The sequence below is a fragment of the Pseudopodoces humilis genome, chromosome 3 (genome assembly GCF_049639895.1).
Source record: "Pseudopodoces humilis isolate 2021_Gansu_Grassland_sample_001 chromosome 3, ASM4963989v1, whole genome shotgun sequence".
Taxonomy (NCBI): domain Eukaryota; kingdom Metazoa; phylum Chordata; class Aves; order Passeriformes; family Paridae; genus Pseudopodoces; species Pseudopodoces humilis.
Genome location: NC_142202.1, coordinates 113400292 through 113426146, shown reverse-complemented (window position 1 = coordinate 113426146; position 25855 = coordinate 113400292). Strand labels below are relative to the sequence as shown.

Here is a 25855-nt window from a genome sequence, read left to right as displayed (position 1 = left end):
CCGGAGGGCCGCTCACAGCCCAGGGGGGGAGGAGAGGCCCCGGTCCCGCTCTGCAGCGTCTCGTCTGGGCCCCCCCTCCCCGGTCCTTTGCTGGCTGCATCCCCGCTCCCTGCGCCGCTGGAGACCGGGCTGAGGAGGATGAAGGAGTGGAGGAAGCAGCGAGTGCCTGCAGGGCCAGTGTCCGTCCCTGGGGACGTGTCACCGGGTGCTGTCCCCTGCCCCCGCCACTGTCCCCCGAGCCGAGCACAAGGGGGAGGCTGCCGGACAGGGCAAAGAAGGGATTGGATGGAGCAGAGGTGGAATCGTGAAAGGGATGAAGCAGAAGCGAGGAAGGAGAAGGGATGGGATGAGCCAGGGATGGGGAAGGAACAGGGAAAACGATGGAACAGCTGTAGGGAAGGAGCAGGGACGGGAAAGGAGCAGGGAAAGGGAGGGAACAACTGTAGGGAAGGAGAAGGGGCAGGGAAGGGCACGTATGGAACAGAACAGGGATGGGATGGGGATGGAGGTGGGATGGGGATGGAGGTGGGATGGAGCTGGGATGGGGATGGGGCCGGGATGAGGATGGAGGAGGGATGGGGATGGGGATGGGGATGGGGATGGAGCTGGGATGGGGATGGAGCTGGGATGGAGCCGGGATGGGGATGGGGATGGGGATGGAGCCGGGATGGGGATGGGGATGGAGCCGGGATGAGGATGGAGCCGGGATAAGGATGGAGGCGGGATGGGGACAGCAAGCAGGATGCAGCAGCAGGAGGACGGGGAAAGACCCAAGCAGCACTGCCCGGGTGACAGGGACAAGCAGCGCGCCGGGAGCTGCTGGATGGCGTCCATGGGGGAAGGTCCCTGCCAGGGCCCCCCTCTCCCAGCTGGGAATTGCCCCCCAAAATCCCCCACCCAGGGATGGCTGTGCGGGGCTCCCGCCCTATGAGGGAGGGTTTGGGGTGGCTGAGCTGCTCCGCACGGCCTCGCCCCCTCCCAGGCACTGCCGAGGACCGCGGCCATGACACATTCCCAGCTTTATTCCCACCAGCGGCACAAAAACAGCCTCTCCCCGATCCCGGCGCCATGGGAACGGGGACACCATGGCAGCAGGGACACTGCGACAGTGGGGACACCGCGGGAACAGGGACACCGCGCCACTGGGAACACTGGGGGTCCAGGGAAACTCTGGGTATAGGGACACTGGGTACAGGGACACTGGGGGTATGGGGACACTGGGGGAACAGGGACACTGGGAACAGGGACACTGGGAACAGGGACACTGGGGGAACAGGGACACTGGGAACAGGGACACTGGGGGAACAGGGACACTGGGAACAGGGACACTGGGGGAACAGGGACACTGGGAACAGGGACACTGGGGGAACAGGGACACTGGGAACAGGGACACTGGGGGAACAGGGACACTGGGAACAGGGACACTGGGGGAACAGGGACACTGGGAACAGGGACACTCTGGGTACAGGGACACTGGGGGAACAGGGACACTGGGAACAGGGACACTGGGAACAGGGACACTGGGGGAACAGGGACACTGGGAACAGGGACACTCTGGGTACAGGGACACCGCGGCAGTGGGAGGGCAGCAGCAGAAATGAGTCCTCTGCTGTCACCAGAACCTCACTGGGCTTTGCTGGAGGGGACATCCCCGGCCCCGGGGGCTGCAGGAGAGCCGGGAGCTCCCAGCTGAGGGGGCTGGAAAGGGCGGCTGGGGAAGGACACTGGCACAGCCGTGGGGGCTCCAGGAGAGCTGGAACAGCCCCCCCTGAGTCCCACCCAGGGCAGGGCCTGGGGGTGCAGAACATGGCTTGGAACAGCTGCTCCCCAAAAAACGCTGGCAAAGGCCCTCTCCAAGCAAGGGCCCCAAAGGAGACCCCCCCACGGGGGCTCCACATCGGGATGGGGCAGCCTGGGACCCTCTGCTGCACTTCCCACCATCCTGCCCTTGGAAAATGCCTCCAGCAGCTTTGGAAAAGGCAGCAGGAACAGCTCTACCCCCAGCCAAACCAGTCCTGGTGGCCTGAAGGTTTGGGGAGGACTCATCCCACCTCCTCCAGGGGCAGCCAGGGCTGGGCTCACTCCCACCGGAGCCAGAGGGAATTTAAGGGGCCCAGGAAGTCACCACTGCAAGTTTATAAAAGCTTTTATTTGCTCTTGGTACGACCAAGAATGGGACAGTGATCTTTTATACAATTTGATACAGTAAGTGGTACAAAAGAATGTGTTTTAAATAAAAAGCCAGAGTGGAGTAGCAAAAATATTAAAAGATTAAGTAAAAAATTGTCAGCATGGGAATTAATCCAAGACCTTGATGCTGTTTTATTCCACCGTCCGAGTCCGAGGGCACGAAGCGTGTGACACGGCCGTGGGACAGAGCCAAGCTCAGGTTTGGTTTAACAGGACCAATTTCATCGTTTAACACTTTTTTGGTGACAAAAGGGCAGCGCTGAGCTCCCTCCGCGGGCGGGGCCGGGGCACGGAGGGGCTGTGACACCTCCCGCTGCCCTTCTCTACTCCACAGGGCTGGGCTGGGGCTCCAAGCAGAGGTTTCACAAGCAGTTAGTTTGGAACTAGCAGGGAGCTGAGATACCAGCAGACATCAGGTTACTGCAAACTCCTCCGACATGATCATTATTATTAATATTGTTATTATTATTTTAGGGGATTTTTTTTATCTGTTTCAGCATCGACACCGACTCGTGCTGCTCCCTCCTCCCGGCCCCGCCTGAGCCCCGCGGGTGCAGCTGGAGCTTGGACAGGAACAGAAACAGCCCCGATAGGAACAGAAACAGCCCCGATAGGAACAGAAACAGCCCCGATAGGAACAGAAACAGCCCCGATAGGAACAGCTCGGGTTTTATTGACGGCGAGGGGACAGCGAGTGGCACCAGCGAGAGGCCCGGGCTCTACCTGTGCCTGCAACGGGCACAGCGTCTACAAAGGTCACACACAGGGAGCAGAGCCCCCGCAAGCAAATTAAAAGCTCAAGTTTAAAACAAGGATTATACAAAAAACCCCTCGATGTAGATTTCGCCAGTTTTTTTCCCTTTTTGATCACGTTAGAAAGTGCAGATTTAGCCAAAAGTAGCCGGACTGTGTACAGCGCTGAGCCCGACCTCAGCAGCCACTCGCCTGGGAAGGGTTAACACACACAGGGACAAAATGCCAAATACAGAGCGACAGGGACACACCTCGCTGGGTCCCCACACGGGAAGCGGCCGCTCCGGACCACGAGTTCCATGTTAAAACACCGTCATTTCATTAAAATTCACTCAGCGTTAGCGACTGCGGCGAGGGCGGAGCGGGGCCGGTCCTGCTGCCACCCCCGCGGCCGGAGAGGGCAAAACCGGGCACAACCGGACCCGGAGCGGGCACAATCGGGCAAAACCGGGCACAACCGGGCAAAACCGGGCACAACTGGGCACAGCCGGGCACAACCGGGACTGGAGCGGCCACAGCCGGACCCGGAGCGGGCACAACCGGGACTGGAGCGGCCACAGCCGGGCCCGGTCCCGCCGCCACCCCCGCGGCCGCAGCGGGGCTCGGGCGGCTGCGGCGGGCCCAGAGCGGCGGGGCCGGGCTCGGAACCGGGCCGGGATTCACCACCGGGGACCCGCGGCCAGGGAGCCACGGCAGGACAGGGCAGGGCCAGCAGGGTCGGGTGACAGCGGCAGGACAGGACAGAGCCGGCGACAGCGGCAGAACAGGGCCAGCAGAGCCGGTGACAGCGGCAGGGCAGGGCCAGCAGAGCCGGTGACAGTGGCAGGACGGGGCCAGCAGGGTCGGTGAGTGACAGGACAGGGCCAGCAGGGCCAGCAGGGCCGGTGACAGCGGCAGGACAGGGCCAGCAGGGCCGGTGACAGCGGCAGGACGGGGCCAGCAGGGTCGGTGAGTGACAGGACAGGGCCAGCAGGGCCGGTGACAGCGGCAGGACGGGACAGGGCCGGTGACAGTGGCAGGACGGGACAGGGAGCGCTGGAACAGCCGCTCCATCCCGGGGAGAGCGGCCCGGCCGGGATCGCCCGCCGGATCCGGGGCGGGGCTGGCCCAGCTCGGCTGCGGACACTGGAAAGTGGAAAGTTTCCAGGGAGGTAATAAATTAAACTGCCCACCGGCTGGTTTGTTTCCTTTCCTTTCCTTCTCTTTCCATCCAGTTCCGCTCAGCCTCGGCCCGGCCCCGCAGCCCTCGGAGCGGGGACAGGAGCTGGGAGCTCGCGTTAATGAACTGCTGTCAGTTTGGGAATCCATGTTATATTCATACACAGAAAGTAGACAACCACATCACCCTCCATAGAAACTAGTGCATGCAAATAACTCTTCCTTACGGGAAAGGCCGGGGCTAGGCGGGAGGAGGGAATCACTAGTGACGGACAGGCCTAGGGGGGTTAGTAGGAATCTCAACATTTTTTACCTCGGAAGCTAAATCAGTGCTTTGTATTAAATTTTTGGCAAACACACCGCGTTGCCATCCTTTCCATTAACACATCACACCATGGAGAAATGCAAATCAAAGCGGCATGCAGGCAAAAAGAACCCAAGGAAACAAAAAAAAAAAAACCAAAACGAAACAAAACCAAAAATAAAAGAGCGGCAAAGTGAGAAAAACAATGGCAGCGGGAAGAGCTGGGAACGGCGGGATCGCCGAGAGGAGACACAGCAGGTTACATGGAGTTTGCTTTTGTTTTGCACCACCCTTTGTCCTCGATGCATGACACCAACGTTACAGAAAGCAACCACTACAGAGGTCAGGACTCAATGGCACGGGGGGGATGGGATGTCTCCTGCACATGCTTCCACCAGAAAAGAGAAAAGAAAAGTGAAAATAAAAGTTCCTTTTTCCACATAAGGCACAGGACAAAGAAACCCCACTCACGGACTCAAGGCGAAAATGAAGTTTTTCCTGGCTCTTGCCTGATGCATCTAGAGAACATGGTGACTCAAGCACATGATCCATGACAGAAAATTCCACTGTTGTACAAAATCAATTGTTAATTCTAACCTTTATTCTTATACAATTTGCAGAAGAGAGTCGAGTATGATTGCTCTGGGGTTTAATGGCAGGAGGGACGGGGCTATAATACAACCCAAACGTAGTGGTGAGTTGAGCAGGGACATGGAAATGAAGTCACGGAGATGAATTTCCTATACATGTGTTGAGAAAATTGGAGTAGGCAAAGCTGTCCTAGCCTGGAAAACCAAGGGGAGGCAGGAGCTCGTTAAGATGAGGAACAAAAACATTGGTTTCAGGTTAAAAAACGGGCAGAGTGGTTTGTTTTGCAGCGAGAAAAAAGGGGCGGTGGATGGCGATTGGTGAGAGAGGAGAAGGTTCAGCAGCACTTGCTCTTCCAGCCCGTCACCCCACCGCCACTGCTGATATCTACATTTTCACTGTTGGGCTCTTTTACAGGGGTCTGCAAGGAAACAAGTGAACACAGTTAGATGGTTCTGGAGATCCCCAGGAAAACACTCGGAGCTGGGGAGCCAGCGGCTCACAGGGACTGACATCACCAGATGAAACTGGGAGTCAGCTGTGCACAAAGAGCTCCACAGAAATGCAGGGAATCCTCCCCCCACTCCAGGACAAATGTGCAAAATCGATTTAAGTTGGGTTTTTTTTTTTTCCTTTCTTTGTTTGGTTTGTTTTAAATAAACAACTGGAAAGCTGAAAAAAAACCCCAATGCTTGAACTGAGATCACCCCAAAATCAACTGGAACTATTTTAGGTCCTGCACACAGAGCCAACGCTGGGTCTGGTGGAGTAAGGAAATCCCAGCCTACAAATAACACAAGCTGAACTCAGATTATGTGAACTAATGACCTCCAAAAACCACAACTTTTATGGATAAACTGGGCTTGTTCCCAGCCTCTGCTCGCCTCTCCTGGGACAGCAGCTCCTGAGGAACATGGGACACACAGGCTCCTCCTTGTCACAGGATGGAACTTGGTGACACCAAAGCCAAAACCCCACTCCAGTGGTTTGATCCAAAACCATCTATTGGCTGGTTGGAAAGGAACCTAAACCCTCAGCACACTTCAGTCTCCACATTTCTGTTTTAACTTTCTCACAGCCTTGCAAAAGAACCCCTGGGATAATGACAGAGGCCAAAAATGAAGATTTAAGGCCCAAAGGTTGGTATGGTTTATAGCCTCAACTCCTGTTAATCAAAGGCTAGGGATTTTCACCCATTTATCACAAAAAGTTTGTCAAAAACCCATTAGGAAGTGACTGAGAACTGCAGTGCCAGCTGATGACACTATCCACAGCATTCACACGGGAGAGGGAGGAAGGCAGGGATGAGACAGGCTCAGGATAGGGCTCATTTGTGTAGGAACAGGAACACAGGTTGCCAAAGTTGGCCAAACCACATGTCTGGAGCTCCACAGAGTTTCCATGACCTGCTACTAGGCAGGAATGCTCCAGCACAGGGGTTTCTGTGTACACTGAGCCCTTGGCCATGGAACTACATCCCACGGAAACGGCTCCGGAGCCGCACACGGATCCAGCCCAGCTCAGTCCTGCAACACCTCAGTGGCACCTGTGGGAAGCTGCTGCATTCTGTACTCATGACAGAGGTCATGGCCACAGGTACAGCAGCACAGCAGCTCTGGGCACACAGGGATCTGCTACAGGCCATGGAAACAACCTGGGGTGGCAGCAGGGCCAGGGCAGTGCCCGTCCCCTGTGCTGGCACTGCTGGGGCACCTCCAGTGCTGGGGGCAGCTCTGGGCCCCTCCTGCCAGGAGAGCCCTGGAGGGGCTGGAGCGTGTCCAGGGCAGGGAACGGAGCTGGGAAGGGGCTGGAGCCCCAGGAGAGGCTGAGGGAGCTGGGAAAGGGGCTCAGCCTGGAGAAAAGGAGGCTCCGGGGGGACCTTGTGGCTCTGCACAAGTCCCTGCCAGGAGGGGACAGCCAGGAGGGCTCGGGCTCTGCTCCCAGGGAACAGGGACAGGACAAGGGGAAATGGCCTCAGGCTGGGCCAGGAGGGTTTGGATTGGATACTGGGAACAATTCCTTCCTGGGAAGGGTGTCCAGCTCTGGCACAGAGGGATTTAAAAGCCCTGTGGATGTGGCACTTGGGGACAGGGAGCAGTGCTGGCTCTGGCAGTGCTGGGGGATGATTTGACTTGGTGCTCTCAGAGAGCTTTTCCAACCTCACTGATTCCACAGTTCCATGGCACACTGCACCATTCAGCAAGGGGAGCCAACCATGGGATGATCTGCTGCAACAGAACCCCCAAGGAAATGCCACGGCTGGAAGCTGATTCCTGGGAGCACAGCTGGGAGTGGCAGAGCTCCTTCCTGTCCCACCCTCCACACCTGAACTCTTCCCAAAAACCCATCAGAAGCTGTCAGTGCATCCACAGACGGGGCAGGAAAGGACAGTTCTCTCCAGCACAGGCACAACAACCATGAGTGTAAAGTCCAAACAAACAGGAATTTCAGTTCCTTGGCTCTGATGGATGTTACTCCCTGTGAACAGGCCCTCTACAACAACACAACATCAAACAACTTCAGAAGTTCAGCCCTGCTCCTTCAGGGACTTCTGTGCCTCAGCACAGCAAAGCCAAACGCTGCAACAATGCAGGTGAACATCACAGCAGTGAGAGGTGGAATTTCAGGGTATTTGTTCCAAAGGAAAGTGTGAGCACCTACCTTTCGAAGAATGTCTTCTGCTAATGTGAGGAATGCCTTCTCAATGTTTATATTTGCTTTTGCACTAGTTTCAAAAAACCTAATACCATGCTCCCTGGCAATCTGCAGCGAAACAGAGAAAGGGAGATTAGAGATCCTGGGGGTATTCCAAGTGCCACCGTCACTTTGGGATCAGCAGCATTTATAAACCAGGGAATACTGGGCTGGACAGGAGCCCAGGTGTGCCCAGGTGGGCAAGAGGCCACTGGCCCTGGGCTGTGCCAGCTCTGGGGTGGCAGCAGGGCCAGGGCAGTGCCCGTCCCCTGTGCTGGCACTGCTGGGGCACCTCCAGTGCTGGGGGCAGCTCTGGGCCCCTCCTGCCAGGAGAGCCCTGGAGGGGCTGGAGCGTGTCCAGGGCAGGGAACGGAGCTGGGAAGGGGCTGGAGCCCCAGGAGAGGCTGAGGGAGCTGGGAAAGGGGCTCAGCCTGGAGAAAAGGAGGCTCCGGGGGGACCTTGTGGCTCTGCACAAGTCCCTGCCAGGAGGGGACAGCCAGGAGGGCTCGGGCTCTGCTCCCAGGGAACAGGGACAGGACAAGGGGAAATGGCCTCAGGCTGGGCCAGGGCAGGCTCAGCTTGGCCAGCAGCAGGAATTTCTGCCTGGAAAGGGAGCTCAGGCCTTGGCAGGGGCTGCCCAGGGAGCTGCTGGAGTCTCATCCCTGGAGGTGTGCAGGGAATTCCTGGATGTGGCACTCAGAGCTCTGGGCTGGGGACAAGGTGGGGATTGGGCACAGCTTGGATTCGATGCTCTGGGAGCTCTTTCCCAACCTCAGTGACCCTGGGATTCTGTAACCCACTCAGCCCCAACGGGCACCAGCAGCACCAGCCAGGTGAGGTGGCTCAGAAGATTCAGAACTTTACAATTCAGAACCATTAAAATCTACTAAATAATCCCAAGTCTGTGTCTGGGCCTAAGAGGTCAGACACCACACACTGCCACACGTGAGGAATTTCAGGGATGACTGGGAATTCTGAGTTATCAAAGGAAGCAGAAACTGCAGCTGAACTCATCCCATTCAGGGCAGTTTTTGCGAAAACATTCCCAGGACTCACATCCATCAGCTCCTGCATTCATTCCCTGGCACATCCCACTGGGGCATCCCAACCCCCTGAAGCAGGCAGAAGCCTTGGCAGTGATTTGCTGATTTGAATAAAGAAGTTGTTGTTTGATACCCACCTGTTCACCTTTTGCTTTAGGGACAACTCTTTTATCTTCCATGTCACACTTGTTTCCTAACAGCATCCTCTCCACATCCTCGTTGGCGTGCTGGAAGGACACGGGGACAGGGTTACACATCTCCTGCTGCACTTTGCTGTGGCCAGGCCACCACCTACAGCTGCCCACAAGGGAGCTTCATGCACTGCATGGCACAGGAACGAGCTGTTAATTATCCCCAGCCTCCTAATGACTTCCTAGCACTGGTTAATGGTTTCCTCCCCTCTTTGCCACTGCACAAGGTGAGGGATGAGCCAGGGGAGAAAGAGGGGCTGGGGAGGAAAACAGGGGCAGGACCAAGAGAGAGAAATGAGGGAGAGAAGTGAACAGAAAGCAGAGAGTGGGGCAGGGTCTCCCAGGGGAGCGGGGTGGGGAGGGGTCGCAGTTTCCTGCAGGAGAATGCAGTGTCAGCCTGGGCAGGGATGAGGAATCCCAGATCCAGCCCATTCCCTGCAGCACGGGTCTCTCTGGAGGGGGAACGTGGATCATTTCTCATCAGTCCTGCTGAGCTGGGAAGGTCCTGTCTCACTGGAGGTTGGCCAGTGTGCTGCCAGCCCCCAAGAAATACTGAAGGAGGATCCAGGAACTCCAGGCCTGTCCTTGGAGCTGGGGAAGGTCCTGGAGCAGATCACCCAGGGTGCAGGACAAGCAGAAGATCAGACCCAGCCGGTGACAGGTCCTGCTTGACCAACCTGATCTCCTATGACAGTGTGACCTTAATGGATGAGGGAAAGGCTGTGGATGCATCTGCCTGGGCTCTGATGAAGCCTTTGGCACCTTTTCCCATGGAATTCTCCTGGCTGGTCCTGGCTCAGAGAGGTGCACTCTGCTGGGGATGGAGGCACATCCAGCTGGGAACGGGCACCAGTGGGCTCAGGGCTGCCTCAGGCCTGCTCAGCACCTTCAGGGATGCTCTGGACACGGGGATGGAGGGCACCACCCTGGCTCAGCTCATGGACAGCCCCAGGGGGGTGGGATGTGGATCTGCAGAGGGCTCAGCACAGGCTGGATGGATCCATGGCTGGGACCATGGAGGGTCAACAAGGCCAAGAGCTGGGTCCTGCACTGGGGTCACACCAACCCCATGGAATGCTCCAGAGGGGCTGGAAAGCTGCCAGCCAGGAAAGGACCTGGGAAAAATTCATTCCCCACAGGCTGCCCAGGCAGGGGTGGAGTCCCCATCCCTGAAGGGATTTAAAAGTGGATGTGGCACATGGGGCAGTGGTGGGGGATGGTTGGACTCCATGAGCTCCACAGGATTTTCCAACCTCAATGACTCTGTGATTTCTGCAAAGACACTGAACTTTTCCCTTAATAAAGACACGAGGGCACCAAAAGCCCTGATGAGGCCAATGACATCCATCACTCACCTGGGACACCTCTGAGGTTTTTAGCAAAGCAGCTGCAGAGTCCAAAGGCCTCAGTTTCCAGTTTACTCCAACTCATTGCTGAGTCTCTTCCTGTGCTGCCTTATCCCCTCTCCTGTTCCCACCACACAGAGCACTTCTCATGCTGGGAAATTCAAATCCCAGCATCCCAATTTTGCTGTGCTGCTTTGTCCAGCCTCAGGACTCCAGCGAGCAGTGCCTGACAGCCCTCACCTGCGCTCAGTTCTACCATCTCTGTGCTTTCTAGGAAAATCCAAACATTTATTTCACCTGGGAACAGCACAAAAAAACCCAAGAACTACCAGTTGTGCTGCTCTCTTGCCACCTCAGAACTCCTGGAAGATGAACTCGTGGGGATCCAGGCACTTCATGCTTCCACATCACTTTCTTCTGCTTCACTTGACCTTGCCCAAAATTTTCCAGCCTCCCTGTCCTGGTTCTCCTCTGCCAAGGGCAGCGATCAGCTACACAAACCCTCCCAAAAGCAAAGCTACCTGCACCAGCCATGAGAAACCTCCAAATATTTCATCACAAGATAACAAGGGAGAGGAGGTGGAGATGCTTAATGACCTTTGAGGATTTCCACTCTCACGCTGAGGAAACGACTCCTGTGAGTACCAACACACAGCGCAGCTACTCCGCCCTCACCGTGTGCTGTGAGCTGCTCCCAGCCCTGCCCTTCTCCCTTCCCACCCTCCTGAGCACAGGCACAAAGAGCTGGCACTGCTGGGGACGCCGTGGGACCTCACCTCATCGATGTTCCTGAGCCATTTGCTGATGTTCTCGAAGCTCTTGGCGTTGGTGATGTCGTACACCAGCATGATGCCCATGGCCCCTCGGTAGTAGGAGGTGGTGATGGTGTGGAAGCGTTCCTGTCCCGCCGTGTCCCTGCGGAGACACCACGGCATCGTCACACCATGGACAGGAGGTTTGGCCTTCTATGTACAATAGCTGAATTGTTACTGACATCCTTTAGATTTTTATTATATATTATTTATCCTATATATTTTATAAGGTATCGTGTTTGTATTTAATTGGTGAGCAAGTCATTGAAACTTAGGTCATGGTTAGTGTATATATTCATTAAACATTTTTTTTAAGATAGTTTACATTTATTGGGTTTTGGAAAATGAGTGTTTTATATGGGTAGAATTTTCCTTTTTGTAGGTGTGAGTTGTTTTTTTAATAAGAATAGATTGTTATGTAAATTGATTTTTATTTTTATGATTTTTATTTACAGAAACTTTCTATGTTAGTTAGTTTAGTTGAAATAGCAAGGCTTGATTTTATAAGGTTGGTTTTTTAATATATATTATGGTTTTTTAGTATGTTTATATATATAATATATATTATATATTATTATATATTATCATATATTATTATATATATAATATAATATAATATAATATAATATAATATAATATAATATAATATAATATAATATAATATAATATAATATAATATAATATAATATAATATTATATATTATACATACCCATGGCTTCATCACAGAGATGGATAAGATGCTTGGTTTTTTATGCAGAATAGCTGAACTCTTATTTACATCCTTTGTATTTCTATAAGGTATTGTGTTTGTATTCAATTGGTCAGTAAGTTATTGAAACTTAGGTCATGGTTAGTGAATATGTTCATTAAGGATTTTTTTTTTAAGATAGTTTACATTTTTTGTTTTTTCAAAAGTGAGTGTTTTATATGGGTAAAATTTTCTTTTCTGTAGGTGTGAGTTGTTTTTTTAATAAGAATAGATTGTTATGTAAATTGATTTTTATTTTAATGATTTTTATTTACAGGAACTTTCTAAGTTAGTTAGCTTAGTTGAAATAGCAAGGCTTGATTTTATAAGGTTGGTTTTTTAATATATATTATGGGTTTTCAGTATGTTTTTATGTATATAATATATATAATCTATAATATATATAATCTATAATAGAATATATAAATTATTATATTTTATATACCCACGGCATTGTCACACACATGGAGAGGATGCTTGGTTTTTTATGCAGAATAGCTGAATTTTTATTTACATCCTTTAGATTTCTATAAGGTATCGTGTTTGAATTTAATTGGTCAGTAAGTTATTGAAACTTAGGTCATGGTTAGTGAATATGTTCATTAAACTTTTTTTTGATAGTTTACATTTTTTGTTTTTTGGAAAGTGTTTTATATGGGTAGAATTTTCTTTTTTGTAGGTGTGAGTTATTTTTTTAATAAGAATAGATTGTTATGTAAATTGATTTTTATTACAGGAACTGTTTAGGTTAGTTGTTACTTTAGTTGAAATAGTAAGGCTTGATTTTATAATTTTTTATATATTTTTTAATTCAGTCTTATAAAGCTCCAACTTGAGCTTGCAAATGTATATTCCTGACATTTCTGATCAAAGCCTGTGGAACATCAATCAAGCTGTGCTGTTAAATGTTGGTGTCTGTCAGCAATGATGAAAACTGATCACAAAACATCAATGACAGCCTGGATTTTCCCTTCTCCTTCTGAGATCTTTGGTGGGATGGATGAGGTGTGGCTACATGGCAGCAAGGTGGGAATTAGCTGTATATTGAGAATTAACTGAGAATTCATTTGAAAATCATGAATGAAGAATTAACTGCACATTCTGCAGCGTCTCTCAGAGGCCACAAACCCCAGAGACCGCAGGTTTAGACATTTCCAGTGGCACTGTTCATGGAAGAAGGACACAGAGCTGCTGGAGGCCATGGAGATGTTCCAGGGTGACCTCAGAGCCCTTCCAGGGGAGGGACTGGGGACAAGGGCTGGAGGGCCGGGAGCCAGGGAATGGCTGCCAGTGCCAGAGGGCAGGGCTGGATGGGATTTGGGGCAGGAATTGTTCCCTGGCAGGGTGGGCAGGCCCTGGCACAGGGTGCCCAGAGCAGCTGGGGCTGCCCCTGGATCCCTGGCAGTGCCCAAGGCCAGGCTGGACACTGGGACAGTGGGAGGTGTCCCTGCCATGGCAGGGGGTGGCACTGGATGAACTTTAAGGTCCTTTTCAACCCAAACCATTCTGGGATTCAGTGATTCTGGGACAAGGTAGAATCAAAGGTTTCTTCACATTTAAACTGGTCTAAATCAAGGTTACACTCTGCAGAAAGGCCCAGGGTGTCCCTGGCCCACAGCTCCTGGCTCACAATGCACACTGATCCCCTTCTGCTCCTGGAGCTGGTGACACCAGGGCGAGGACAAGGAGCAGAGGAGGAACCAGGCAGGTCCCAAACCCGAGCAGCTCTGCCAGGGATGCCCTGACAGGCCCAGGTCACTGGCCGTGGCCTCAGGGGGTAACTGATTCCATTCCCAGCTCCACAAACCACCCAGGGATCCCCTCACTGTTCCTGAAAATGTCTGATGTGCTGCTGGGAACCTTCCCCAGCCTGCACTTACTGGCCAAAGGGCTCAGGTACAGCCTCAGCTCCCACTGCTCTGGACTGTGCCCAATTGCCCATGTCTCAGAAAAACCCAGGACACTCCAGCTGGAGCCTCAGCAGCCCCACACTGGGATATTTCCAGGCATTCCTGTTTACTCATCCCACTCCCTGGACTCACGGTGAGCACACTGCTCTGACATCCCACACTCAACTCCAAGACTTGGCATTTGGCTGCACTGACTTTCACAGGACTTTTTCCAGTGACATTTCTCCAGCTGGCTGAGAGCAGCTGGAATTATAACCCACTCCTCGACTGAATTTAAACTTTACAGCTTCACCTTTGCTGGCTTCTCCTCAACACAAGACCCACAGTCTATCCCCTTATCCCAGCTGTTAACTCTTCCCTGGCAGGGTGGGCTGGACATTGGGGCTGGGAGCACCTGGGACAGTGGGAAGGATGGGATGGGATGGGCTTTAAGGTTCCTTCCCACCCAAACCATTGTGGGATTCCATGAAGTAATCTGGGGCAGTTAAATCCTTTAATTGATGTTTTTCCTAGCATATCCCAGAGAGAGAGGGATCCTCTCATTCACTCAGGACAAACTCCTGCAAAATATCTCCACAGATCTCCACTCACACCCTCATTATTTCTTCTCTCCCCACTTGCCAGCACCTTCCCCCAGGTTACTCCCTTCCACTGGCTCCTGCCGAGCAGGAAAGCACTGGAAAAGCTTTACCAAGCCCTTCAGACATTTGGGATCTGATTCCTCCCTCCTGCCACGGCCAGCAGCTGTCACAGGAACAATTCTGAGTGGTTTTACACAACCTGGCGTTGGCAGCATGGAGCTGCTACTCACTGCTTGTCACATCCTACAACTGACTCGCCTGGTTAACTCCTCCACTGTTTTTTCTGGCAACTGGAGCTCAGCTAATGGAAGAGAAGAAAGCTGGGGAGGGAAGAAGCAAAGAACCTGGAGTGTTTCCCTTTTTTTTTTTAATAAATACTATAGCTGCCCTTTCCCCTGGTTAATGGATTCTCCATTCATTATTCAAAGATAACTCCTAATGGATGGGAGATTAGAGCAGGCTGAGGCAAACAGAGGAAATGAGTTATGGTTCTCCAGGTGCCCACGAGGGCTGGATCCACCCTGGGCAAACGGCAGGAGACAGTCAAAGCAGGCAGGTCCTGTTTGCTGCCCTGGCTCCCCAGCCCTTTGTTCAAACCCCTGGGATGTGGGAGCAGGCTCCAAAGCTCTGGGTGTAGGCACAAACGTGTGTGAGCTGGCTCAGTCTCCCAGCTCACATTAATGTGGGCAAGGATTATTGAAACAGCCAAGGAAAATGAAACACGGGAGGAAAGGGAGAGAGCCGGGATGTTCAGCTTTGTGAAGACAAAGGAAGTTGTCCTGTGGGACTGGGGAAAGGAGATGCTCAAGGAAAGTGAAAAATCTATTTGAATTATTCTCATGCCAACATTAAAATATGCATAAGCTGTATCATATTAGAGGTTTAACCTGGAGAGAAAGGGATTTCTGGGACAGCTTTCCAGCTGACCTGGCAGAGACAAAAGGAACCTTAAAATGTATTATGATTTATTGATGAATGATTTATACAGCTGCACCAAGAAGAGATTAGATCTGCTGATTTGTGAGCATCCTCCCAGTCCACGTGGCTCAAAATGAAGGTCTTCAACATATTAAACCAAGTAATTCCTAGCAAAATAATCCCAAGAATTTTATTACTGCCCCACTGTTGTTACATTTGCAGAACTGTGCAGCCCAGTGCTGCTTTGGAGAGATTGGGGAACGCAGGAGCTGCAGTTTCCAAAGGGAAAAGTGGCCATGTCCAGCCCAAGGCTCAGCGCTCCTGGCTGGGATAAACCAGGGGATGGAGGCACATCCAGCTGGGCACCAGTGGGCTCAGGGCTGGATGTGCCTGCTCAGCACCTTCATGGACATTCAGGGTACCCTCAGTCAGCCCATGCACTGAGAGGAGGTGCTGGAGGAGAGGATGGCTCTGCAGAGGGATCTGGACAGGCTGGATCCATGGAAAGGGAGCTCAGGCCTTGGCAGGGGCTGCCCAGGGAGCTGCTGGAGTCTCATCCCTGGAGGTGTGCAGGGAATTCCTGGATGTGGCACTCAGAGCTCTGGGCTGGGGACAAGGTGGGGATCAGACACAGGTTGGACTCTGTGGCCATGCAGGGATTTTCCCACCTCAGTGATCCTGGGATTCTGTGCTCTGTCAGATACTTCAAATTTCAGCTTTTCTGGATAATACTCAGCCAGGAAAAAAGAAATCCAGAACGAGAGAATGATCCAATTGTTTTACAGGACTGCCATGCCAGAGGAAAATCTTCCACCTGGAGTCTCAAAAGCCCTCAGCAAACAGAATTAACTGCTAGACACTCTCAGGGCAATTGCAGGAATTAATGAGGCTGATGGCACCCGGGGAGTGGAGCTGTGTGCAGCTCTGGCTGGTCATCAGCACGCTTCCTGAACGCCAGAGCCTGCACATCACAGGGAATTTCCACACCTGGAATGACTCAGGATGGCAACACCACTCTGCTGCCACCTGCACACTCATTCCAGGACAGGGGATTGTTTTTGACATGAGCTGTTTGCTGAATTAACCAAGCTCCTGAGGACACTTCTCTGGCCATGTAAATGAGAGAAAAATGTTATTTTATAGTCCTCTGCACAGCTAGGAGCTGCACACCAAAAACATAAAGCTGTTCCTAAAATTTGGAATCAGTCAGGAAGACTCTAGGAAAACAGGCTGACACACAAATGTCATTAAAGATAGGAGAGTTGGAGGAGAAGCTAAGTAGGAAAAAAAGAAAAAAATAGATTTTTAGCTGACTGTTACATTCCTTTGAGCCTGTGCTTTGACACAAACCCAACTCTGATTTTTGTGCCTCCTGACAAGCACCTCAGAGCTCCACCTGGGCAGCCCAGAGGTTTTCCAGCTTCCATTTCCCAGTGGTTAAGGAATTCTGGAACCAGGGATCCCCTCAGTGGATTTAAGAGCCCAAACCTGACCGTGCTCTTGTAAAATCCCTTGTGAACCCATCCATGGACACCTGCAGCTACCACTACATCTCATGAGGAGATTCCTAGCAAAACTTCATTTCCTGGTGTTTTCCACGTGCCACTTTCCAGCCTCAGGCCAGAACTGGGGTTCTGGTGTTGGAAAAAGGCAGCAAATTCTATCAGACCCTTCCTACCTGCTCAGGACACGCAGGATTTTAAAGATGTGCTCTGACATCCTGAAGAAGCCTCCTCTTTCCAGCTGTTTTTCCTGAGACAGTCCCTTTCTCTGCAGGCAGTGCTGATCCAGCCTGTGCTCTGTGGGACTGCCACACTCACCTCCTGCCCACAGCACCAGGAAAACCCCAGTGCATTTCTCAAGGGCTACATTATGTTCATGACTTCTGGGAACTCGAGGATGCCAAAGTCTTTTGGTTTCCATTTCAAAGCAACTCTACCTGAGTTCCTGAATGTGGGATAACACACTCAAGTTTTACCCTTGTCCCTTTGAAATCCTTCAGTGTTTTCCCAAAGCCAGCACCATCTTTTCCTGGATCTCTCACTCTGGTCCTTCATTCTTTCTCTCCACAGTGACAGTGTTAATATCTTGCAGACATTCAGCACTGTAAACCCCTCCAGGTCCCCCTCTTTGTAAGTGTTTCCACTTCCAAATGTGCATGAATTCCTTCCTCCCAGATCCTGTACCAGGCCCATCATTAGTGACTGTCCCAGAGATGAGCTGGACAATAACCCAGCCAAGGAGATCCTCAGTTCCTGGGCGTGCTTCCACCCAGAATCTGACACACAGAGGTTCTCCTGATGGATCTGGATAAGCTCATTCCTTGGGAAGGCCAGGCCAGGGCTGTGTCCCACCCTGCTCCTCGCAGGCACATTTACATTTGGAGCAGCAGGAGAAGCTCTAATCCCAGCCTGATCCTTCCAGAGCAGCACCCCCAGCTTTAAGAGCTACTGAGTATCGAGTTGCTCCTCACCCCAGGCAGGTTTTAATTCAGCCTGACCTTTGTGTTCTTGCTTTAGTCCTAAATATAAATTTCAGAGGTCAGGGCACGGCTGTGAGACTGTCACAAGGGCGCTTTTTCCATGCCCAGAAAGAGGGAAGAGCTGTCCTGCTGTGGGCTGTGGCTGTCACACCTGAAGGACGAGGCCATCCAGAGGCACTTGGATGAGCTCCAGACGTGGCCCATGGGAATCTCATGAGGTTTCCTAAGACCAGCTGCAGGTCCATACTCTGGAGCAGGGAAAGCTCCAGAGCAGCCTCACAGGAAAGGTTCCCCTAAATCCATCCCCTGCTCACTCAGCTGCTGCCTCGGATTGTTCTGGGAATGTTGCACAGCTCCTGCAAGTGTGGAGTGAGTTCAAAGGCAGGAAGCAGTGGGGAAATAGAGATGCACTGCACAAAACACCTTCACAAGACACTGAGCCTCTGCTGGGCAAAACTCTTGCACCAGGAAAAGTTAGAAACACAACACTGATATTTTATTTGTTTGAATTTTTTTTTTCCTTTTTTTTTTTTTTTGTCTGTAGGAGCTTCACTTTCTGCTTTCCAAATTTCATTTCAAATGTGCAATCTGAACCTGGCAGAAACAAACAATAGATTCAGGCCACAACTTCCCAATTTTGTGACATTTAAAAGTTGCCACTGTATAAATCTCAGCTCACCCAACTCTACTTCCCTAAGGCATTAAACCCCACAATCTGTACAGCTTCATTACATTGTGCTCTTCATGCATTAAATATCCTCATTTTTTCCATATTTTCTGTTTTTACATTTCATGACGATTTTCTTTTTAAGTTTAATACTAGAGTAATGGAACGGTTGGGGTTGAAAAGGACCTTAAAGCTCACCCTGTCCCACCCCTGCCATGGCAGGGACACCTCCCACTGTCCCAGTGTCCAGCCTGGCCTTGGGCACTGCCAGGGATCCAGGGGCAGCCCCAGCTGCTCTGGGCACCCTGTGCCAGGGCCTGCCCACCCTGCCAGGGAACAATTCCTGCCCCAAATCCCATCCCCATCTCTCTGGCAGTTCTAACTCTTCCTCAGGCTGCTGGTGACAAGAGGACTCCAGATGCCCTGGTTAGGAAGGATAATCACTCAGGATTATCCTGGAATGACTGGAAAGACCAGTGTCCCTCCAAACTGGAACCCAGCCACCTGCACCTACAGACACCAACGTTATAAAGCCATGGGATTGCTCTGAGTGGGACACAAGGGACAAATCCCAGCTCAGAGCTCTTCAGTGAAGCTGGAGAACGCAGATGTGAGCAGGGAGCCCAGCCAGACCCACGGGCCAGGAAAAGCCACCGGCTCTCCTGACCTGACCTGCTGGAAAGGCTCTGGTTAAAAGCACAGAAGCTCAAAGGAAGGAGCTGAGGCTTTGCCTCTTGTCAGACATTCCCACAGAGCAGCCGTGTTCTAGCCAGCTGAGAACCTCTCCACAGCTGAGCATGGAAAATTCCAGCCCAAGTGCAGCCCTGGATTGCATTTTCTGCTGACACAAAGCAAGGCTACGAGTCAATTTATAGTCACAGACTGGAGGCAACTCCTAATTTAAAAATTCCAGTTTTAAACCACTTCCCACTAAATCACAGCCTGTGAAGATGCTCTCCCCACCAGCAGGAGGTTTGCCAGCAGCCAGGTCCAGTGGTTACAAACACTGCTGCTGCTCCAGTCACACATGTGGAGTGTTACCACTGTGGAAACACAGAACACAGCTGCAAACCTGCATCCCTGAACAAATTCAGGAAGAGCAAACTCTCTCCAGGAACACCTGCTGCTGAAGGAAGCTGTATGTTACTCACCAGATCTGCAGCTTGATCTTCTTTCCTTGCAATTCAACAGTTTTAATCTTGAAGTCTATCCCTAAAATAAACAAACACATAAATAAGTCATTAGTGTTTATTTATCAAAAAAAAATTTAAAAAAATAATTAAAAAAAAAAAAAATCAATTCCACATCAACTCCGAACAGCTGAGACAGAACAGCAGGTTTTTTCTTCTTTCACTGAACTGCCAGGTAAACCAGGGATGTCCAGGGACACTGAAATGGGAAAGGAGCTGGGAGACCAGGAGGGCCTCAGGGAACACACTGGAATACCCTGAGCAGGAAGGACCCACAGGGATCATCCAGTCCAACTCCTGGTGCTGCCCAGGACACCCCAACCATCCCCTCTGTGCCTGAGAGCGCTGTCCAAAGGCTCCTGGAGCTCATTCCCTGGGGAGCTGTTCCAGGGACAGGGGCTGCCCAGCACACACAGGGTTTGCAGAGTTTCCACAGGGATGCAGAATGGCTCAAGACACTCAAAGCTTTAACCAGAGAGGAAAGGTGAATTATTAGAGCTCAGTGTCCTTGTCCAGACACATCCCTGCTTCAGCTTTGGGTATGGGACAGCCAAAGCCAGCCTTGGCAGAAGTGTCACCAAGAACTCAGCCAAGCACAGACCATGCCCACAGACATGAACATTTTACTTTCAATACCAACTAATAGAGGAAGTCCCCAAGTGCCACATCCACAGGGTTTTTAAAACCCTGCAGGATGGAGACTCAACCCCTGCCCTGGGCAGCTGTGCCAGGGCTGGAGAGCCCTTTCCATGCAGGAATGATTCCCAATATCCAGCCTGAGCCTGCCCTGGCCCAGCCTGAGGCCATTTCCCCTTGTCCTGTCCCTGTTCCCTGGGAGCAGAGCCCGAGCCCTCCTGGCTGTCCCCTCCTGGCAGGGACTTGTGCAGAGCCACAAGGTCCCCCCGGAGCCTCCTTTTCTCCAGGCTGAGCCCCTTTCCCAGCTCCCTCAGCCTCTCCTGGGGCTCCAGCCCCTTCCCAGCTCCGTTCCCTGCCCTGGACACGCTCCAGCCCCTCCAGGGCTCTCCTGGGAAGAGGGGCCCAGAGCTGCCCCAGGATTCAACCTTCTCTTCCCAAAGCTGCCACAAGAATTACAGCAGAGGCTACACCAGAGCAGGAACAGTCCAAACCATCCCCTCAAACCACTCTGACTCCAATTAGATGCCACTGTTCCAACTTTCAATTCCAATCACAGAACACCAGTGATCATTCCTCATGCTTTCCAAAAACCTGTTTATATTTAGACTTTTTAAAAGGCAGCAGCTGCAATCCCAAACTTCCCTCCCAAACCTACAAGGTCACTTTTTACCAAGGAAGATTAAACAGAATTTATGAAATGTACTATTACATAAGCAGTTTGCATGGGAGCTTTGCTTTGAACTCCTTTTAACCAACACCCAGCACACAGAACTTCTTGGGCTGAGAGCTGGACACAGAAACTCCCAGCTCTGGGCTGGGCAATGGAAGGACATCCCTGGAGGAGTCCAAGGAAGGCCTGGACATGGCACTCAGTGCCCTGGGATGGGGACAAGGTGGGTTCAATGATCCTGGAGGACTTTTCCAACCTGAAGAATTCTGGGATTTAAAGCCCTGCAGTGACTTGAGGCCAAGGCTGTAATTAATCCCAGGATGGCAGCCTGGGACCTCCTGCCCATCTCAGGTCAGTGCTCCTTTGTTTGCAGCCCCAGCACTGCAAACCCTCACACTAGGTTACATTTATGAATCAGTGGATTAACTATCACACAAACGTGACTGGAAATATAAACCTGCTGAATGATCGACTGCCAAGATACAAAACTGCCCCAAATCCACCCAGCCCTGTATTTTTTCAGCATTTCAGGGAGTTGTTTGCTGCCATATCGTGTCCCCAGCAACAAAACCAAACAAATGAGCACCAAACGTGAGAAATGAAATATTTTATATGGTGACAGTTACTTCTGGGCTGTGCCCAGGTGAAGCAGAATGTTTAAGAGCCACTTTTTATGTGTTAACATAAAGTAATTTATTAACCCAGCCAAGGAAATTAACTCTTCTCTGCACTCCGAGGGATTTAGGCAACTCCAGTATTTGGGGATAAAATAAATCTCTAATCTCATGTTATACTCAGCTCTCATTCCAATATAATACCAGTTCAGCCTTCAGAACAGAAAGGTTGTTATAAATAGCAATGTATCTCCCTGGAAATGCTTCCAAAGGAGCTCCAGGACTGGGAAAAGGAGACTCCTGTGTGGCTGTAGTGCCTGTCCAGTCCGAGGCTGTTGACAATAAACAGCAGAAACACAAAGGCTTCCCAGAAAACAGATATGGGGATATTTCCAGGAAAATTCAGTTCAGGAAAGAGCTGAAGAGGGTAACGGGTATAAACCTGACTGGCTGAAGAACAGACATCTCATCATCACAGGGGGATAATGACAGAGCTCATGAATTAAAGATGAGCATGAAATTACTCCCTCATTAAGTGTTGGTAAGATATTTATCACCTTCAGCAGGACAAGCTGGGAAAACCTGGAAGAATACAGCCAGGCTTACAAAAATCTTATACATTCCACATGTTCCAATGAAGATATGGAAATGTTCTTTACTCTTCAGGACAGCTCACAACAGGCAGAGCCTCACTTCTGTGGTTCCCAGCTCACTTCTGCATTTCTTTCCCATTCCCAGTTTTCCACCTGTTGCTCTGAGCAGCCTGGGGGTGCTGAGAGGCTGGACATGAGAGCCCCAAACCTCCCATGCCCTGGGCTGATCCCCCAGGGTGGGCAGCAGGGATGGGGGCCCCTGCCCCTGTGCTCAGGTGAGACCCCAGCCCTGGGGATCCCAACAGCACAAGGAGCTGGAGCTGCTGGAGAGAGCCCAGAGGAGGCCCTGGAGCTGCTCCAGGGCTGGAGCCCCTCTGCCATGGAGCCAGGCTGGGAGAGCTGGGGGTGCTCACCTGGAGAAGGATCCAGCGAGAGCTCAGAGCCCCTTGCAGGGCCCAAAGGGGCTCCAGGAGAGCTGGAGAGGGACTGGGGACAAGGGCTGGAGGGCCAGGAGCCAGGGAATGGCTGCCAGTGCCAGAGGGCAGGGCTGGATGGGATTTGGGGCAGGAATTGTTCCCTGGCAGGGTGGGCAGGCCCTGGCACAGGGTGCCCAGAGCAGCTGGGGCTGCCCCTGGATCCCTGGCAGTGCCCAAGGCCAGGCTGGACACTGGGACAGGGGGAGGTGTCCCTGCCATGGCAGGGGTGACACTGGAGGGGCTCTGGGGTCCCTTCCCACCCAGCCCAGTCTGGGATTCTGGGATTCCATGGGTCCAGGTGTGACAAAGCTGAACTCAGCTTTAGAAAGGACAGAAGCATTTCTGGAGTTTCTGGGCTCCTGCCTGGGGGTACCAAGGCTTTAAGGAGCACCAGCAGTTGATCCCATGGTCAGTGCTAACACTGCCCTCGCACAAACCCTGAGTCTGCTCTGCCCATCCACGGCAAACCCAGCCCAGGAGCAGCTCCAGGGTCTGCCAGCTCACACTGGACACAACTCAGGCCCCTCCATCCTGCATGGAATACTGCCCAGAGCCCCAGTTGTACCTGTGCAGGTCTAAACCTTCAGTGTCCTGGTGGATACACAACTATTGGCTCAAGGGATTTGTGCTTCCATCTATCTCTGATATACGATGCTAACGAAGAGCCAGGACCTGCATCAGCAGAACAGCTTTAAGTCCATAATCATTTCCATATCACTTTACACCTTCCCAAGCCCCTGCCACTAAATCACAAAGTGACTGTTCTTGACAAGTGACAGACCCAAGGGAGAAAAAATTATTTTCCAGTCCATTGCAGAGCTACAAATGATGAGCTGGTCCTTTTCACAGAGCCTGAATTTTGTTTGCATTCCTTCCAAACAAAGCCCCCATTGAGCACGGGGAGGACGCTGGGCGGGAAGAAGCAGAATGTAGGGCAGGAGGAGGGCACGGCTGGGAGCTGGAGCTTGACAGGCATCCTGCAGGGACATCCCACCCTGCAGGGACATCCCACCCTGCAGGGACATCCCATCCCATCCTACAGACACATCCCACCCTGCAGGCACATCCCATTCCATCCTACAGACACATCTCACCCTGCAGGCACATCCCATTCCATCCTACAGACACATCTCACCCTGCAGGGACATCCCACCCTGCAGGGACATCCCATCCCATCCTACAGGCACATCCCATTCCATCCTGCAGACACATCCCATTCCATCCTACAGACACATCCCACCCTGCAGACATCCCATTCCATCCTGCAGGCACATCCCACCCCATCCTGCAGGGACATCCCATCCCACCCAGCTCGGCACATCCCACCCAACACAGGCCAAGAGCAGCGCAGAAACAACTGCATTTTGTCTAATTCATTAATAATTGCTGTGCACACACTGCAGCAGCACCACGTGGGCTCAGCTCGGGGAAGAAAAGCAAACGTGCACAAATTCATCCTCGGGTTCATCAGGGCAATGGAGCTGGGAAGGGGCTGGAGCGTGTCCAGGGCAGGGAACGGAGCTGGGAAGGGGCTGGAGCCCCAGGAGAGGCTGAGGGAGCTGGGAAAGGGGCTCAGCCTGGAGAAAAGGAGGCTCCGGGGGGACCTTGTGGCTCTGCACAAGTCCCTGCCAGGAGGGGACAGCCAGGAGGGCTCGGGCTCTGCTCCCAGGGAACAGGGACAGGACAAGGGGAAATGGCCTCAGGCTGGGCCAGGGCAGGCTCAGCTTGGACAGCAGCAGGAATTTCTGCCTGGAAAGGGAGCTCAGGCCTTGGAAGAGGCTGCCCAGGGCAGGGGTTGAGTCTCATCCCTGGAGGGATTTAAAGCCCTTTGGATGTGGCACTTGGGGGACACGGGGCAGTGCTGGGGATGGTCTGAGATCCCTTTTCCAGCCTCACCCACTCTGTAACTCGAATCTTGTGTTGAAGCTGCCCAGCTTTGTGCCACAGGCTCTGCCAACAGCCAGGATTTTTAAGTGTGACTCAAAGAACAGCTCTCAATAGCTGAGTTCCCACGGCAGAACTTGGGACACACTCCCATCTCCTGAGGAGCAGCAGGAGGTGTCTGGGTGGCCATGCCCAGCTGTGCCCCTCCCAGTGCTGGGTCATCCTGAGGAAGGTAAAGTTCTCAGCCACAGCACCTTCTCCAAGAACCTCTCATGACTATAAAAATATGGAATGGTTTGGGTTGGAACTTGAAAGCCCATCCAGTGCCACCCCTCCCATGGGCAGGGACACCTTCCACTATCCCAGGCTGCTCCAAGCCCCATCCAACCTGGCCTTGGACACTGCCAGGGATGGGGATGGAGATTATTGTTGGATTACCTAGTCTGTACATTTGTCAGCTATAAATGAAGTCACCAAAACAGAGTTCAGTTTTTGTTTGGGTTTTATTTTTTAATAAAATGAGGAATCAAGGTTTTTCCTACCAGGTGTGTATGTTTGTGTAATCCATGTGTTCTTCCACAGGTATCCACAGAGCTGGAATCCAGCAGTGCCAGTGTCCCAGGCACAAAGAGCCCTTGGCCTGGGGTTTGCTACTGCCCCTCCAAAATAAACTCTCCTGTCTGAGCTTGTGCTTCCAAAACCTCTCACACCAAGTGAAATCATTGTCCCAGCAAAGTCCCAGCGCCCAGTGCTGGGGACAACACCTGGAAAAACCAACACTGAGACCTTGTTCTGTGCTGAAGGATGAAGGAGGGAGAAAACAGCTCCCAAAAAGCCTCTGGAAATCAGTGTTGGCACTGAAGATGTTGAGCGTGGTTTGAGATGGTGTTCACTGTGCTGCTCGGAATCTCTCGCAGAAGAAATGTTTTGAAAGACTTAAGTTGTAACTGAGATCATTAAGAGCTTAATTAAAAGCAGAAGTCTCAGCTCTTGCCTGATGAGCTTGTGCTGGGATTTCCTTGGAAAGACAAAGTGGATTTACTGCTGAAGCTTTCTTACGAAATAATTAATAATTATCTTATGATAACCAAGGTTAACGGCTGCCTGCTCTAAGTAAATGACACCCTGAAGCATTAGAGCTTTGCAAGAGCTGCACTGCCTTGAAAGAGTTTATAGAGTTTTGGACTTGACATATTTGGGAAGTTTGTTACTGGGAGGACATCAGGAGGAATTTCTTCCCAGAAAGGGTGGTCAGGCCTTGGAAGAGGCTGCCCATGCTGGAGTCCCAGGAAGGTCTGGATGTGGCACTCAGTGCTCTGGGGACAAGGTGGGCAGCTTGGACTCCATGGTCTTGGGGGTCTTTTCCAAACCCAGGGATCCTGGGACTCTGCACTAAGGTTAATACA

The 25855-nt window shown here is 51.9% G+C and overlaps 1 protein-coding gene across 1 annotated transcript in view; it reads right to left on the bottom strand.

Annotated features, from left to right (window-relative positions):
• Nucleotides 1–4984: 4984 nt before the first annotated feature.
• RAB10 (RAB10, member RAS oncogene family) overlaps nucleotides 4985–25855 on the bottom strand; it is a 40557-nt gene continuing 19686 nt past the window's right edge. The window contains exons 2-6 of the mRNA XM_005532731.3: nucleotides 19538–19598; nucleotides 11044–11182; nucleotides 8868–8957; nucleotides 7655–7756; nucleotides 4985–5414 (exon numbers count right to left, since the gene is read on the bottom strand). Of these exons, the coding sequence (XP_005532788.1) occupies nucleotides 5331–5414; nucleotides 7655–7756; nucleotides 8868–8957; nucleotides 11044–11182; nucleotides 19538–19598 (476 nt within the window). The 3' untranslated portion in view covers nucleotides 4985–5330. The remainder of the gene's footprint in view (nucleotides 5415–7654; nucleotides 7757–8867; nucleotides 8958–11043; nucleotides 11183–19537; nucleotides 19599–25855) is intronic.